Below are 18,285 nucleotides of genomic sequence, written 5' to 3'. Positions count from 1 at the left end.
TTGGACTACAACTTCAGAGACCAGCATTTGAAGCCCTGTTTGACTATGGAACCTCACTGGGTAGCCTTGCGCATGTCACACACACTCAGCCTCAGAGGGAGGCTTTGAAGGGAAGTCTACCCTGAACAAATCTTGCCAAGAAAACCCCTGGTAGGTTTTGAGTAATCAAAATGACTTGAAGGCCACCAAAAAGTGCCAGACCATTTGTGTTATCAGAACAATTTGGTGAATGGGAAGTGCTAAAAATGATTATCACTATTGGTGCTTTCCACATTTTATCTCCCTGTCACCACACTGACCTCCAAAATCCACAAAACAGTGATCCCTTTATTGGGCTAACTGAAATGCTTAAGGTTGCCATGGGTTGGAAACAACTTGAAGGCACACAATAAAAACAACAACGGGTCTTGCAGCACCTTCGAGACTCACTGGGCCCATTCCCACTTACATTTAAACCAGTGTGCGATTTGCCTTTGCTCTGTATTGGTAAATTGATTCCAAAAGCCTGTCGTTCTCACTATGAAAGTGGATCTTTTCATTATGTCCTTGTAATTGCTTCTTTTTTGGCACGATTATCATTCCCACAAGTTTGCACCACATCAAAATGCATGTCAATCATCTGTGCGTCATCAGTGACTTAAGCGGCAGCCTGGGCAATCCGACTTGGGAACTATATATTTTATAAAAATTGATAGAAGATTCGATCGATTGGTTTTGCAACCACTTGCCTCATTGATTGCAAGAAGTTGCAAAATCAATCAAATCTATCAATTTTATATTAAAAAAAACAATCATGTGCCCATTGGTCACATCATAAGCACAAAGGCAGCGCTGGGGTTGTGTATGGAATGGTGGATCTACCAAAACCTGAGGAGGGATGGTAAACACCCCTCTGCCATTAGTCCCCTCCAGAATGATGTGATTCAGATCCGTCATTCCCACTTGTTGAACACACTTCAGAATCTATTCTTTTCAAAAGAACTGCTAGGAAATTAGTGTCTGAAAAACCCGGATTTTTTGCGTTTGCCTCGCTTTATTGCCACAGAAATCGATCAAAGTATGATCGGAACTGGTTTCAAATGGGAACGACTGTCATATAACCCAATCAGTGATTCGTTTTAAATCGTAGTGGAAACGCGCCCACTGAAAGTTAAAAAATTACAATAACATCCTAAATCCACAAAATGGTGATCCCTTTATTGGCCCAACCGAAATGCCCAAAAACACATTGCAAGTTTTCGAAGCTCCACTGGCTTCTTCATCAGGCAAAGATGTTAAAAATCATACAGGAGAGGAAAAAATTAAAGAGGGTATTATCATAAGCCTGCATTTTATCAAGACATGGCTATTCTTAGTTCAGGTGATACTGGAGGGAAATTCTTCCTCTTCCTTCTGGCCAAGTATGGGTACTTCAGCAAATAAAATGCAAAAAGAGATGGTCCTCCTGAGTTACTTACCAGACTGTTCACAGTGTCACACGCAGCCATGTGTATGGGGTGCCTGAGTGCGTCTCTGTGGTGCTTGTGGCGCAGAGATCTTCCCGGCACATTTGGAAATGCATCTGAGGAAGTAGACTGAAGTCTACCAAAGCTCATGCTGCCAACTTCTTTCAGTTAGTCTCAAAAGGTGCTGCACGATTTCTGTGAGTGTTTTTACCTTTTCTTGGCTCATGCCCTCCTTTTCTCTGGGGAATGTCCTCCATTTTGTGGTGCTTTGTCCTCCTTCCATCTGGACACTCTGGCATGTCCTCCATTTCCACCTTCTGTCCAGGAGGAGTCCCAGAATCTCCTCCATTTGGAGCAGGGCTAAGAAAGGATGGATTTGCAATTCCCGTGAATGCTTTTGACCTTTCCTTGGCTCATGGCCTCCTTCTCGATTTCTGGAAGGTCCCGCTTTGTAGTCAGTGGGCCATCTGCTCAGCCTGATCAGACCAAGTCGAGGAGGCGAGTTGAATCAGTCCAAAGTAGGTCTATCTCAGGGACGTAGCCAGGATTTTGGGAAGGGGGGGGTCCAGACTAAGTGCCACCATTATAATGCATGCACCATTCATTTTATCTAATGGAAGGGGGGGGGGGGCCAGACCCCAAGAACCCCCCCCCCTTGGCTACGTCCCTGTCTATCTGAATCAGTCCAAACAGAGTAGGTCTATTTGAATCAGTCCAAAGAGAGGAGCCCTGTTGAAGCAGTGGGAGTGACCAGGAGCCAAGTGCTGCTCTCTCTGGGCATCACAGCAGGGCCAACCCTGGGGGCGTGGAGCCTGGGCCTTGGAGTAGCCCTGTGGGGCTGTCCTTCTGAGGGTGGGTCCCTCCTCCAGCCCAGGCCTTCCCTACTCCTCCCAGGTGCTCCACTTGCTCTGAGGAGGACTGGAGGAAGGAAGGCAGGATGGAGCAGCAGCAGGAGGAGGAGGGAGAGCCAGGCTGCCTGGAGCATGGAGGACGCCCCTTGGAGCTCTTCTGCCAGGAGTGCCAGCGCCTCTCCTGTGCCCTCTGCCCAGCCCTGGGAGACCACCGGGGGCATCCCCTCGCCCTCCTGCCTCAGGCGGCCCAGGCCAAGAGGGTAGGCCCCAAGGAAGAAAGGGGGGCTCAGCAGGGGTCCCCAAAGGGCCTCCATTGGGAGCTGGGCTGAAAGGAGGAGGAGGGCACCAGAGGGCTTCCGTTTCCTGGGCATGGCCTCTATTTCAGCCTTCTTCTCCAGGAGGGGATCCCAAATGTCCTCCATTTAGAGCAGGGCTGAGGAGGACATTCCAAGGCATGTCCTCCATTTCAGGCTTCTGTCCAAAAGGAATCCCAAAATGTCCTCCATTTGGAGCAGGGCTAAGGAGGACATTCAGGGGGACCAGAGGGCTTCCTTTACCTAGGCATGTCCTCCATTTCCATCTTCTGTCCAGGAGGAATTCCTAAATGTCCTCCATTTGGAGCAGGGCTAAGGAGGACATTCCAGGGCATGTCTTCCATTCTATTCTTCTGCCTAGAAGGAATTCCCAAAAGGTCCTCCTTTTAGTGCAGGGCTAAGAAGGACATTCAGGGGGACCAAGAGACCTCCTTAGGTTCAGGCTTCTGTCCAAGACGAATTCCCAAATGTCCTCTATTTGGAGCTGGGATAAGAAGGGCATTCAGGGTGGCCAGAGGACCTCCTTTTGCTGGACATGTCCTTCATTTCCACTCTCTGCCCAGGTGGGATCCCAAAATGTCCTCCATTTATAACATGGTTGAGAAGGACATTCAGAGGGATCAGGAGGCATATTTCATGTGAGCTTCTGTCCAGGAGGAATTCCCACATGTCCTCCATTTGGAGCAGGGCTAAGAAGCACAGAGTGGCCAGAGGTTCTCCTTTTCCAGGACATGTCCTCCATGTCCACATTCAGGAGGAATCCCTAAAGGTTCTCCATTTAGAGCATGGCTAAGAAGGGTATTCAGGGTGGATAGGAAACTCCTTCATTTCAGGCTTCTGTCCAGCAGGACTTCCCAAATGTCCTCCATCTTAAGCTGGGCTGAGAAGCCCATTCAGGATGGCTAGAGGTCTTCTTTTTCCTGGACATGTCCTCCATTTCCAGCTTCTGTCCAGGAGGAATCCCCAAAGGTCCTCCATTTGGAGTAGGGCTGAGAAGCACAGAGTGGCCAGAGGTCCTCCTTTTCCAGGACATGCCCTTCCTTTCCATCTTCGGTACAGGAGGAATTCCAGGATCTTCTCCATTTAGAGCAGGGCTAAGAAGCATATTCAGGGTGACCAGAGGTCCTCCTTTTCCTGGGCATGTCCTCCATTTCAGGCTTCTGTCTAGGCAGCATAGAGACCCGTGAGACTGCAGGGCGGACTGTCTTTTCCTTTTCTATTGCTAGGGGAATGAGGAAAGTGGATTTTTAATGTGATGCTGTTGACCAGCTTGCTGGATTGGGGGCAGTAAAAAAGGACCATATGTGCCCCCACAGAAACATTGTTCATCTTGATGTGGATAAAAATGGATTTGGAAAACAAGTTTCCTCCAAATAGGCATTTGGCTGGTTAATACGCAAAGCATGTTGGTGGATTACATGGGAGACCTTTGGTACAAGCCAGCAAGCCGCTCCTTACAATACTGATAAAACCAGATAACATATGAACGCTTTTCCATTTCAAAAGTCCGCATTAGGGCAGTTCCCTATTTGTACTGACCCAAAGGTCACAAAATAGCATGCAAACTTTAGGGTTCTCCAGAAATCTTGATCAAGCTAGAACAAAGTTGAAAAAATGGAGCAGGAGACCTGTCTGGTGCTGGAGTCATGGAGTCTGCATCTGGTTGCACTCTTAAGAAGGGACAAGGAAAGAAATAGCAGATGATCAATTTAGATGCTGTCTTGGTTTCAGGCAAAGTGGGTTTTTTTAAACTGAAACCCTATAATTTTTCTGGTTTAAAGACATTTTTTCTGTGTGCGTGGTTTAAACCTCTTTTTTTAGCATTAATGTTTGGGGGGAAAACTGAATCCTGTTTACTATATTAATACTGTGAAACATTATTTTATGTATTAGAAAGCTTGATCACCCATGTTTTAATGCTTTCTAACATTAGCAATTCAGATTTATTGGGTCTTATTATTAAGCCTTATTCATATTTATAAAGTGCTGTAAATTTACACAGCGCTGTACATACAATCAATTAAAATAAATAAAATAAAATAACCCTATGACGTACAGTCTATGAAAATAATTAAACACAATGCATATTAATACATCTTGACAGTCAAACAATAAAATATAGCAGACAACAAATTAAAATAACATTGGATAACAATCATATAATGTCTAGGAACGATTTACATCTTTCAGTAAAGCTTTGGGAATTATATTGACAAGTTGGTAGCCTATATATTTAAGTTATTTGGCTTAAATCAACCTGGTTTAAAACTAGCCAACCCCAATTTCGGCGGACATCTGTTACCTATATCTGTCTTCATCCTTAGATGGAACATACAGTTTGCATAGTAAATGGAAATAAAAATAAAAGTTACACAGTTGCTATGTTTAAAAAGCCAAAGAGAATTATCTCATAAATATATCATAAAATACTGTTTTATGTTCTATGATTTATGAATGTGTTATATCATTAATATCAATGATATGAAAAATACTTCAATAAAATTATTCTTTTTTAAAACTAGAGATAATTTCGAGTGGGTACTAGATTGAAATAACCAACAATAAAAGCCACTCAGGGTAACGTTACCTAGTCGCTGGAGGGATGTATTTTCAGTGAAGTTATCATTGTGAAGTTCTCATAGCTGGTGTATGTGTTTTCTTCCATGTCACACAGGAAATAATAGGATTGTGCTTGCATCAGTTAGCACTGAAGAGACAGCAGGAAATGGACAACACAAAACATATAGAAGAAGCTACAATTGCGCTTCAGGTAAAATGAAAGTGTGCCCATTTGTTGCTGGGGCCCTCGTGTTGTGGGCAGGCACATCAGGTGCATGTGAAGAAGAGGTGGAACCACATCAGCCACAAAAATGAACTTGACTGTCCCTTTCAAGGCCCCATGTTCTTGTTAGCATGGCTTGTATTATTGTCTCACATCTCTGAAAGTCATGAATTGGTTTGGACATACTGAATGCAAAATGAAATGAAGGAGTTGTTATACCGAATACAGAGTAGCAGTGGAAGCCTGTCTTTGATAGCCAAAATCCTAGCAAGGCCCCAGTAGTGAAAATGCTCAAAACTGGGGTAGTAGTGAAAGAGGAATGCCTTGGAAAGTTGTGGCAGCACATTTAGACCTGAATGCATGTGTTTTTATTCCTGAGGCGTCTGTATTGTTTATGTTTGCACATGGCCATTAATATATGCACAGTCTCAGCTTTGAAGGTGGAACCTGTTGTACAGTTTCTACTCCAGTAACAGGAATATGGATATACAGTTGGCTTGAACCTGTACAGATGATACATAGTTTTAAGCTTTTTAACTCTTAAATTGTTTCATGTTGTGATTGTTAAATTATGTGTTTGCTATGTTTACACAATGTTTTTATATCTATAATGTTCTAAACATAAGAATATTCTGTATCTATATTAAGGAGAGTACAACAGGGCCAATGCAACATGAGTTTGTGGCAGAAACAGCAGTAACTGCAGTAGAGTAAAAAGGGAAAAAATAGGTTTATTGTCTCAGGAAATCCATCTTAGGATAGGAAAGGTGATAGGTAAAAGAAATTGACCTATACTTGGTTAGTTTGTTGTTTGTTGTGTGCCCTCAAGTCATTTCCGACTTACGGCAAATGTCAACCCTAAGCTAATCCTATCATGGGTTTTTCTTGACAAGTACCATCAGATGGGTTTTGCCATTGCCATCCTCTAAGGCTGAGAGAGTGTTATTTGCCTAAGGCCACCCAGGAGAGCCCCTAAAAGTTTACTCTCATGTGTGGGTGTAAGCTAGCATCCATCATTGGGGCTGGAGCCCCATGGACACTCCCTGCCCAAAGTTGCACTGCATCCAAACTGCAGAAATAATCCAGTTTGAGACCGCTTTAACTGCCAGGGCTTAATGCTATGGAATTCTGGGACTCATAATTTCTTGTGGCACCGGAGCTCTCCAACAGCGAAGGCTAAATGTCTCCAAAAACTACAATTCCCAGAATTCCACAGCATTGAGTCATGGCAGCAGGATCAAACTGAATCATTTCTGCAGATGGTCCTTGTGGTCTCTTCCAATCCTATGATTCTGTGATGCAACCAAAGAAAACAAAAAGATTAGCTTAACTTTTAAATATATGCCCTTCCTTTCTATCAAAGAATGGCACTGAAGTCACAGGGCTTATGTAGCTAGTATATAAAAATAAAAAGTCAGAGAGATGGAGCAAAAAATGAATCAGCCACAATAACAAGAGGTTCACAGAATGTTGTGGAAACTGGTGAGCTCATGAACCTCAGGAAAGGTGGAGTTTTCTCATTCAATTTTAAATGAAAGGCATTCCAGGTGAGCAATAATTTCCTTTTTTGTCTTGGAGGGTTGAATCTATTATGAATATAATCTCTTTTGGGGCATCTTTTTTCTGACAGACCTCAAATCTCCACCAGCATACTTACACTGTCATCTGAAAGGGAAAAACTATTAGAGTTAGTATCCTTTGCGTGCCTAATTGCTAGCTGACATGTTTGCAGACTTCCAGTTTGTTTGCTTTTCCACACCCAGTCTTTCCCAGCATCACTTTCACCTGTGGCCATTCTTTCTTCCCTCACTTCCATTACACCATGTATTTGAATATGTGTGTGCATTTGTGCCTTCAAGTCATTTCTGATTTATGGAGAACATATCCTGAGGTTTTCTTGGCAAGATTTGTTTAGAGGAATTGCCTTTTCCTGAGGCCGAGAGATTGTGACTTGCCATGGTTTCATGGTCAAGCAAAGAATCAAACTCTGGCCTCCAGTCCAGCACTCAAACCACTGTGCCACACTGGTTCTCATATTTATCTATTTGATTTGTATTACTAAGGGCTCATTCCCACTTGCAGTTTAAACCGATTCCGGATTCACCCTCTCTCCGTGTTGGAAATCGATTCCAAAAGGTCCCTCATTCCCACTATCAAAGCGGATCTTTTTCTCACCCCAGTGTAATCACTTTTGTTTTGTTTTGTTTGTTTTTGCATGGTTGTCATCCCCACTAGTTGTGCTGCTTCAAATTGGCTCTGGGTGAGAAGGAAGCCAGGGATGGAGGGAGAAGGAGGCAGCCAAGTACAGAAGGAGAAAACTGGGAAACGGAGGGAAAAGAAGCCAGCCAGGGACAGAAGGAGGAAACCGGGGAATGGAGGGAGAAGCTGGTGAAAAGGGGAGGGGGAGGTGGGGGGGGGGGGGACAATACTTTTTTAAGTAAAATTGAAAGAATATTTGATTGATTGATTGATTGATTGATTGATTGATTGATTGAATATTCTATCAATTTTACTTTTAAAAAATGCACCGGCACAAGTACCTGGGTAGCACTGAGAGGGGGGGAATGGCGGATCTGCCAAAAACTGAGGAAGGACGATAAACACCCCTCTGCCATTAGTCCCTCCCCTCCAGAATGAATCGATTCTGATCTGTTGTTCCCACTTCTTGAACTTGCTTCAGAATCGATTCTTCTCAAAAGAACCTCTTTCAAACGACTGTCTGGAAAAACAGGAGTTTTTTGCCTTTGCTTCGCTTTATCATGACAGGAATCAATCCCATTGCGACAGGAACCGGTTTCAAATGGGAACAAGGGTCATTTATACCAATCAACAATTTGCTCTATTTCATAGTGGGAATACGCCCTTAGTAAAGCTAATTTATATGTTTACAAAAAAGATTTAAGGTAATTTCTCTTCTAGGTTTTAGGAGGGGCATGGGAGTGGTTGTTCAGTTTCTGCCTTGCCAATATAATTACTCCACCTGAAAGATCTGCTGCTATCTCTCACAGTTCCCAACAGAGGCAGCTTCTTCTCCCTCTGTCCCTCCCCACACACACACATATACACACACACAAACACCACAGCTCCAGTTTAAAATTACCCACTGCAGTTTGGCTGAAATGAAGGATATTGCTTGGAAGGCAAGCTGCTTCAAGCAGTAGTTCCAAACCAAGTTGGAACTGGGGACTAAAGGGCAGGAAAGCTTTGAGTAAACACCTAGTGTCTATGGCACTGACGTTGGCAGGATGCCCTCATTGTCACTGTGGTTGCAGTTTTATTACTGACACATGTAAATAAGCCACCTCGACTTGTTACCCTTCAGTTCAGAAACAGTCAAATAAATTCATATTTATTGAGTAAAATCTACTCAGCAGCTCAGCAGCAGCCTCAGAGGGATACCACTGTTTCAGAGAAACCCAGCATAAATGGCACAAATGCACTGAATTTTGTCTCCTCCCTGAACTCTGGTCAAGATTTCTTGAAGGGGCAGTCACATACTAACAGTCAATAAAAGCAATGGCTCCGAATTAACAGAAATATAAGGCAATTCCAGATTCTTTTTCAGAGCCACAGGACAAAAAGGACACTTGGTGGTTTGTGATTCCCCACTTTGTTTTCTTTCTTTGCAAAATGGAGTCACGTTGGCTGCAGACTCCTGCTCTCCTCTGGTTTCTAATCCACCAAAAATGGCACTGCCTTTGAGCTGCCTTCTCCTCTATTTGCCAAAAAGATGGAGCTATGTTGTGGTCTGTTCTCTGAGCTCACTCTGTCTTTCCCCAAACATGTGCCCTCCTAGTTTTGGGGACCATCTCATTCCTGTTGGAAGTCATCCTGACTGGATCTGATGGGACTTATAATCTAAACCATTCAGGTTGGGTGATGCTGCCATACAGCATCCCTCTCATTCTTGATCTGTGAAAAACAGTGTGCTTCATTCTTCTTTGGGAAATCTGTGTGCAGTTCCTGTGAGGTTTCCAGTAATTGTCACCCTCTCAGGTGGATCAAGTTCCCCATGAACAGGGTGACCAGATGTCTTAACCACAAAAGAGGACAAGGCACCACAAAATGTAGGACATTCAAGGAAAATGTAGGGCATTACAAAATAAAAGGAAAAAAACATATAAATGTAAATTCATGATGTAAATTAGACATGCTTAAAATAAAAGGCATTTTGAAATTCTTCCTGTAAGATTGAAATGAAGGACATGTCCTGGAAAAGGACGACACCTGGTCACTCTGCCCATGGAAAGGGCTTAGAGCATTTAGTGTGTGCTCTCCTATGCTGGAGTTTGGCAAAGGAAAGGAAGTGAACCATAATTGTGAGCATTTTCCTTGTTCTGTTGCTACTGCTATTGAGGGTTTGATTGAATCCCAGGAGAAGAAAAAGAGGACCACCAAGTCCCTCCTTTTAGCTTTGGAGACAGATGCATGATTATCTGAAAACCCCACTTGTCTTCCAGCCCATCAAAAATGTTTCTTTTATTTCCCTTTTCTCCCTCCATTATATTGTCTCTCCTTTACTGATTCATGTGTGGATCCCAGCAGAAGTCCCAGGATTAAGACCTTCACAGTTCAGTTTTCTTAAACAATTGCAGAAGCTCTGTGATTTTTGTCTTCATCTGGATGCAAAGACAGCCACCCTCTTCCAGACTTCTCTTGCTACTTGCTGGTTGACAATCTATTAACCTTTGAATTAAACTATCTACTGGACTCTGATTAAAAACTAAAGTGAGTGGTTTGGATCTTGTGAACTAAACATTGTAATTCTCCAGCTTTGAAGGCCAAAAAAGGGTGAATGTGTGTGAGTGTAAGAAGTAATTTTGCAAAAGTCCAAGGGAACCAGATTTTGGTTAAAGAGCCACTAGGAAACTGTATCATCTGTTAGCAACTTTACACCATGTCTCAATTAATTAATTTAATTCTGGAATCAAATCATTGCTAAAATGCTATCTTAATTCAATTATTATAGTTGAATAGTTGTTAATATTCCACATTTCATTAAGTTGCCTCTTATGTTAAAATTTTCTAACTTCATTGATTTTAATTAGTTAGTTTCTATCCCTGGAACGTGGATGCGCCTCTAAGCCCCATCTCCAAAGCTGTGCACCCAAAAACACACAAGACATGGCTAAACCGGCCTTATCAAGGTTCCTAATCTTGGAACTTGTGTAACTACTGGTTTAATCTCAACATGGTTAGACAGCTCTCTACAGTCCTTTTGCCCTCAGCATGCACAAGTCTATCATACATCCAGGTGTACAGTATTGTTTGAGAGTGAGTTTTTGTGCATATGCCTTTCCCCATGGTCAGTTTCAGCTCTGCATGTAAGCAAGTGAGTGTCTGCATTGGTTTTGTGTGTGTAAGCTGGAGAGAGAGTTTTATCTCCTGCACATTGTCCAATTCTTTGGCCATATGTTTAAGAGAAAGCAGACCTCTACTGATGGCATATCACTTCTGGAGCGATTGCTTTTAAAGTTGTAACCATTCTAGAGATGTTTGCATTCTAGAAGACCTGTGGAAATTACATGTTGCTCCACACTCTTCAAGTGGTACTGAAGTTTCTTCTGTCTGCAGGCTCATGCACTGGCAAGTAAAAACTGGCTGATGGGGAAGTTCACTGAGCTCCGACTGCTGTTTGACAAGGAAGAAACCTTAATGAAACAAGACATCGATGAAAAGGTCCAGCAGACTTTAAGGGCTTATGAAGAGCAGTCAGAGGCATGCAAGGGACAAGTGAGGACCATAGACAGTTTTGTAGACAGGATCAGACAAATCCAACTTCTGTCTGACCCGCTCCATTTGCTGAAGGTAGGCCTCTGTTCTTCTTCTACCTGTTACGTAGTGAAAGAGGAAGAAGTGCCCTACTGGAGGTGCCCACACTCTCAAAGCCTGTCTGAAAGAATATATCTCCCCATATAAACCTACAAAAAAAACTTCAAGCTAGTAAAATGTGGACTAGACAATGAAACTGTTAGGTGGATTTGTAATTGATTGACTGGCCAAACCCAAAGGATGTTGGGTAGGCCTGCTAGAAGAGATATATATTTTAATGTTGCTTTAAATGCTGTCAGCATTTTAAGCATTTTTTGTATCTCTTCTTGCAAATCATTCCACAGTCTGGGGGCAGTAGACAAAAAAAGTCCTGTGGAAAACTGTTGCCAGTCTAATGCTGGCCGGATGGAGCAAACATTTCCCAGAGGACCTGAGTGTATATGGCTGATTGTAAAGGAGAAGGCAATCCTGGAGATAACCTGGATCCAAACCCTGTAGATAATAACTGCTATTTTGTACTTTGGCCAGAAACTAATTGACAGCCAGTGGGGTGATCTTAAGATTGGTGTGATGTGATGACTCTTGGATGTACCTGTAAACAATGTAACTGCCATATTCTGAATAAGTTGGAGTTTCTGGGCTTGGTACAAAAATAGCCCAATGCATAGTGCATTATAGAAGTCTAGCCTTGAGGTTACCAGTGCGTGCACTACCATCTTTGGGTCCTCCAATTCTAGCAAGGCGCACAGTTAGCATATCACGCAAAGCTGATAGCAAGCACTCCTGATCATCACATATCTCAACTGACATTTGGAGGGATGGATCCAGGAGTACTCCCAAACTGTGAACACAGGTCCAGTACAGACCGGTGCTGGCCTGAGGCCGAAAGAAGGGCTCGGGAGAACAGTGTGTCTGCATGCTCCCGAACCCTACCATGCGCCGTGGGCGCCATCTTGGCACACCACCGTTTACACGGCACATGTGATGATGACGTGCCTTGTGCACCATGTCCAAACAGTGCGGCGCACAAAGGACATCATAGCACCGCGCCACGGCGCTTATGGTGCCTCGTGCGCCGCTCCAGGGCACTTATTCTGTGGCTCCTTTTTCCCAGCGCTTCATTGCTGTGCCGTTTGGTTGGCACAGCCACGATCTGGGGGAGAAAGGGGTGGCCTCTGTCTGCCCCTTTCTCCCAATCTGTATAGGTCCACGGTCTTTCAGGGGTAGTGTTACCCCTTCCAGAACTTGTTGAGACTGGTGAAAAGGTGAAAACAGGGGGATCAATAATAAAATCATAGAGTTGGAAGAGACCACAGAGGCCATACAGTCCAACCCCTGCCCTGCAGGATCTCTCAATCAAAGCATACCTGACAGATAGCCATCTAGCCTCTGCTTAAAGACCTCCAAGGAGGGAGATTCCACCACTCTCTGAGGGAGTGTGTTCCACTGTCGAACAGCACTCTGTCAGGAAGTTCCTCTTAATGTTGAGGTAGAATCTCTTTTCCTGTAGCTTGTATCCAATGTTCTGGGTCCTGGTCTCTGGAGCAGCAGAAAACAAGCTTGTTCCCTCCTCAGTATGACATCCCTTCAAATATTTAAACAGGGCTATCAAATCACCTCTTAACCTTCTCTTCTTCAGGCTAAACATCCCCAGCTCCCTAAGTTGTTCCTCACAGGGCATGGTTTCCAGACCCTTGACCATTTTAGTTGCCCTCCTTTGGACCCGCTCCAGTTTCTCCCCATCCTTTTGAATTGTGGTGTCCAGAACTGGACACAGTATTCCAGGTGGGGCCTGACCAGAGCAGTATAGAGTGGCACTATTACTTCCCTTGATCTAAACACTGTACTTCTGTTGATGCAGCGTAAAATCTCATTGGCCTTTTTTAGCTGCCTCATCACACTGTTGACTCATGTTCAACTTGTGGTCTACTTGGACTCCTAGATCCCTTTCACATGTAGCCTCGTTCAGCCAGGTGTCCCCCATCCTATATCTGTGCATTTCATTTTTCCACCCTAAGTGCAGTACCTTACATTTCTCTGTGTTGAATTTCATTTTGTTAGCTTTGGCCCAGCTTTCTAGTCTAGTCAGGTCATTTTTTAATTTTGATAGTATCCTCTGGGGTATTAGCTACTCCTCCTAGTTTGGTGTCATCTGCAAATTTAAAACATATGCCCCCAATTCTGTCATTCAAGTCATTGATAAACATGTTGAATAGCACTGGACCCAGGTCGGAACCCTGTGGCACCACACTGGTCACTTCTCTCCAGGATGAAGAGGAACCATTGTGTAAGATGGAATTACACTTGTGTACATCACTAATGGGGTGCCATCCATTGTAAGGGAGACAAAGTTGAGCTAGATGGACCAATGGTTTGACCCCGAATGTCATCTGGATCTTTCCCACCTGAACATCACACTTGAACCAGAGCAACTGAGGAAGAACCTGTGCAATCAATCTCTCCCACTTAGTCGCAGGCCTTTAAATGTAACACAAGCACTGTGGATTGAATCCATGGCTAAGTAGCTACCATACTGTAGCTGAAGTATGGAAACTCAGGAACACAAGGCAGGCAACATTCGAAACTTGTAAAAATGTTCTTCTCCCCTGCCAGGAGTACAGTGCGGTAGAAAAGGAAATTTTGAAGCAGAGGATCCCTGCAGAGCATTTGGCTCCGGTGCCTATGACATTTGAACACGTTACAAACCACTTCAAGAGCTTTGTGGAGACCATTCAGTCCATCTTCCAGAAGCCACTCAAAGCACGGCTCAAAGAAGGTAAGCATGGGCGCACCAATCTGTTCACCAGTAATGTGGGTTTTTTTTTTTAAAAAATCCAATGCTTTATTTTCCTGGGGGAAATTTTCTATACCTCCCCACACCTCTGTCTGTCTGTCCCTCTCCTTCGCCTTCTCCTTTTCTACATGGGATGTTGTACTGCAGTCAGTCCATTACTGGTATAATATGTTCTATTAGTTGGGCTGAATCAGATTTTTCTCAATTTGAATCAGAAATGGTAAGTAGTGCAGAGAGTCAGTGACTGAAGCTGAAGGTGCTACAGTTGTGCCTCAGCAAAGGAAGCTGAGCTGATGTTATATAGATAGACAGAGGCGGGATACACACCGCCATATAGTACGTATAGGATATGTACTAGGGTTAGGAAGGGGCGGTGCTTCCGCACCCCCCTAACCCTAGTACGTATCCTATACGTACAAGATGGCGGCGCACCTTCTACATGGGCGGCGCCATCTTTACGTACTGGACGCATAGCGTCCAGACGTGTCGCGGCGCCTATGACGTTGTGAGTCCGCGCCAGGCACCTCGCGACGTCATAGAGGTGCCGCAAGAAGAAGCTCCGAAATGGAGCTTCTTTTTTGCTCCGCGCGGGGGTCGCGCGGTTTGGCTGCTGCGGCTCCCGCACGGAGCAAATGGCGGCGGCGGGGGAGCGCCGCAAAGCGGCGGTTTGTACCCCTCCAGAGTTTTCTGCAGATAAGTGTCCTAAAAACAATTGGGGGAGGTTTCAGGTGTGTTCAGGTTTTTGTTAAAATATATACTATTGTTTACATATTACAAATACTCTAATAAAATAATTTCCACACAAAGCTTTGAATATTCTCAAATATAAAATTTAAACCAAAGGTACTAAGTTGATGTGTGCCTTGAAGTCAATTTACAACTTACGATGATACTAAGGTGACCCTACCACAGGGCTTTCTTTGCAGGTTTCTTCAGAAGGTGTTTGCCATTGCCTGCCCCTGATGCTGAGAGAGTGTAACTTACCCATGGTCCACCCAATGAGTTTCCATGGCTGAGCTGGGATTCGCACCCTGGTCTCCCAATGTCCTTGTCCAATGCTGAAATCATTACAATGTGCTGTTCCTCAAATGTGCTAAAATCACTGGAGACTTTTCTAGTTCTCCTTTTTCTGGAAGACCCACATATATGCTGGGCATCTGCAATTCTACTTGATGTTCCCCCTAGTCCACCTTGGAGAAACAGTGTTGTGCAATGAATCCCTGCTCAGCTATGCAAACCCAGTAGGTGAGCTTGAGCAAGTCATACTCTCCCAACCTCAGAAGAAGAAAACAGCAAAAAGCCTTATGGACAAATATTACCAAGAAAACTCCATGATAGGCTGGCCATAAGTCAGAATTGACTTGAAGATACACAACAAGCCCATCTCTCCTATCTGGCTGGTAGAAGGGTCTCTTGGGAATTTGCATCATTCATAATTTTGGAAAGTTAGAGGAAGATTATTGTGTCAGAAATCTCAGTGTTGGAAGGATTCCTAAAAGTCGTCCACTCCAAAGTGTGCTTATATGTTGCTACAGCAACCCTGGACCAGAATCTGCTAGAAGAGACATACCAATATAAGTAGAGGTGGCAGGCGGACCAAGCCTGTGGGTGCTGTGCTGTGAGAGTCAGTCCTTGCAGAAATTTGCCTGCCTACTTGCACCACTTGTTTTTGACCCTGGAACAAGCACAATCTCAAGCATAATGCACCATTATAAAAAGAGTGCATTATTACATGAAGTGATTCTGACAAGAGGAGTTTGCCTTACTGTCTTCTGTTTCTCTTTATATTTAAATTGGGTAAACAGGAGGTGAAGTTCAGATTTGGGTTACTTGTCATTCTAGGTCATGATGGAAATTCAAAGCAACGAGAGAAGTGATTCTCCTTATTTAAGAATTCTGTATTTTAGCAGTAAGTGAGTCATGGTAGTGTAGTGGTTTAAGTTTTGAACTCATGAGACCATGTTCTGCATCCCCGTTGCACAAGTCAGACTCTCTCAGGGGCTGTTCAAGCCGCCCCTTTTACTGCCAGATTGGGGCCGCAACAACCGCACACTGTGGCCCTGATCTTGCCTTTCCATGGAGCACAAGGAGCCACAAAAAGCGGCTTCTTTCTGCGCTGCAGAAAGGGTGCCATAGCTGCCGATGCCAGGGCTTTTCGGCGCTCCTTTAGCTCTATGTCATGTAGCCACAGCACCAGAGGAGTGTCGTGATGCCACCCAACGTGCGGTGAGGTGCAGGCATGATGTCAGCTTGGGTGCGGATTTGGGATGTGCGTCATGTGGATGCTATGCCCCAACTCCGTACCCAGGCCAGCCTTAATATCCGGTCTGTACAGCCCCTCAGTCTCAAGGGATGGCAGTGGCAAATATCCTCTGATGCAACTCGTCAAGACCCCATGATAGGTTCACCTTAGGGTTGCCATAAGTCAGAAAATGACTTGAAGGCATACAACAACAGCACATCTACTTCATGAACGGATCCTTTCTGAGTTGCCTGTTTTGTTTTTCTTCTTTTGTTTGTCAAGATGTTTTTAGTAGCCTCAACAGCACCTTAAAGAAGGAGCCAGGAACCTTGCTGAAAGTGAACTCCTGCATAGACCGGTCTCTTTTCTTAAAACGTATGTATTGTCTATGCAAAGTTGCACTGTGTGTTTTTATGCTGTCAGCCATGGTTTGAAACTCCCAAGTCTGGACAAGGAGGATTTCTGGTCACCTTGTTTCATTGAAGGATTGTAGAAAAACAGAAAAAATTCTGGATTCATAGTCTCAAGACTATAACATGGGCTCAGCCTAGAGGAGAAGACTTTGTCCATTTAGGATTGTTAATGACAGAATGTCCTAGAGACTGTGACTATGACTGCAAGTTCTCTTTTATTTTAAGCAACTGAAGAAAGTGGAACCTGAAACATTTTGCTTATTAACTGATTAAGTTCTGTTTTTTAAACATCACTCATATATACGCCATGCATTGAGGGGAAAATAGACATGCAGGTGCTGTTATGGGGCAAAACCATGTCTTGGGTTATGAGATGCTGCTGCTGTATAAATAAAGTTATCCTTTGTAGAACTTCAGGTGGGTCTTGATAGGTGATGTGTCATCTCTGAATGTTTCCCTACAGATGCAAGAACCCCCACACTGGAGATAAATAGTTTGCATCCCAGGCTGACCTTGTCTGAGGACCATCTTTCTGTAAGCTGCTGCTGGAGGAGAAAACTGTACCCCTCAAACTCACAAAGGTTTGACAAGCTCTGGCAGGTCTTGAGTAGAGATTCCTTCCTTGCAGGGAGCCATTACTGGGAAGTGGATTTACTTCAAGCTCAGCAAGGATGGTGGATTGGGGCAACTTATCCTTCTATCAAGAGAAAAGGGGACTCTGAATTTTGCCGTCTGGGCTGCAACCGGGCATCTTGGTGTATCAAAAGGTTTGACTTTGAATATTGGGCATTCCATAATGGAGAGAGAACCCCAATTCGGACAGAGGAAGATCCTGACCGAGTAGGGATTTTTCTGGATTATGAGGCTGGGGTCTTGTCTTTTTACAATGTAACAGATGGGATGGCTCATCTACACACATTTCATGCCAAATTTACTGAGCCAGTTTACCCTGCGCTGAGGGTGTGGGAAGGGACAATAACAGTATGTAAGATAACCTAAAGGCTGATAGCAACAACAACAACAACAAGCTTCTCATCAGGCTATAGAAATGACACTTCTTGATAACTATTCTAATAAGTACTTTTGATTTTTTTTGAGTAGGTGGAGAAAAGAGTAGTGATGCTGTGTAGAACTGAATCACTTCTTAGATGGCAATTCATTTTCCAAGAAGACACCTTTATGTATTGGGATGTTTCCCGCATGTACCAATGTACAGATTTGTTATTGGGTGCAGAAATTCTATATTTCTAGGGATTTCAACTTTCTTAGTCACTTTAAAGAAGCAAATCCCTTGTCCAAATAGCTTTGTATATTTAGGTACAGCTAGATGTGTGGTAGGCACTCTGATATTTCAAGTGGTCTATAGTCCTTGATATAAAGTTTCTGCATCTCAATGTCTGTTTCTTTATATAGACTCGATATAGAGAGCCTATATAATATCTGACTTTATAGAGAGACAGTGTGGCATAGTGGTTGCAGTATTGTACTACAGTTCTGGAGACTGGGGTTTGATTCCCTGCTCAGCCATGAAACCGACTGAGTGGCCTTGGACAAGTAACATGCTCTCAGCCTCAGTGGAAGGCAATGGCAAACCTCCTCTGAACAAATCTTGCCAAGAGACTCCATGATAGATTTGCCTTCAGGTCAACATAAGTTGGAAACAACTTGAAGG

The 18,285-nt window shown here is 43.9% G+C and overlaps 1 protein-coding gene across 1 annotated transcript; it reads left to right on the top strand.

Moving 5' to 3' along the window:
- The first annotated feature begins 1,271 nt into the window (after positions 1-1,271).
- Positions 1,272-17,612, top strand: TRIM14 (tripartite motif containing 14). The gene is made up of 7 exons (XM_042447686.1): positions 1,272-1,310; positions 2,392-2,556; positions 5,285-5,380; positions 10,967-11,200; positions 13,778-13,940; positions 16,483-16,575; positions 17,077-17,612. Exons 1-7 carry the CDS (start codon positions 1,272-1,274, stop codon positions 17,610-17,612), a joined length of 1,326 nt encoding a protein of 441 aa, XP_042303620.1.
- Positions 17,613-18,285: the final 673 nt, after the last annotated feature.

Source organism: Sceloporus undulatus, chromosome 2 (genome assembly GCF_019175285.1).
Source record: "Sceloporus undulatus isolate JIND9_A2432 ecotype Alabama chromosome 2, SceUnd_v1.1, whole genome shotgun sequence".
Classification (NCBI taxonomy): Eukaryota; Metazoa; Chordata; class Lepidosauria; order Squamata; family Phrynosomatidae; genus Sceloporus; species Sceloporus undulatus.
The sequence above is the reverse complement of the archived record's forward strand: the minus strand, read 5'-3'. Positions and strand labels throughout refer to the sequence as shown.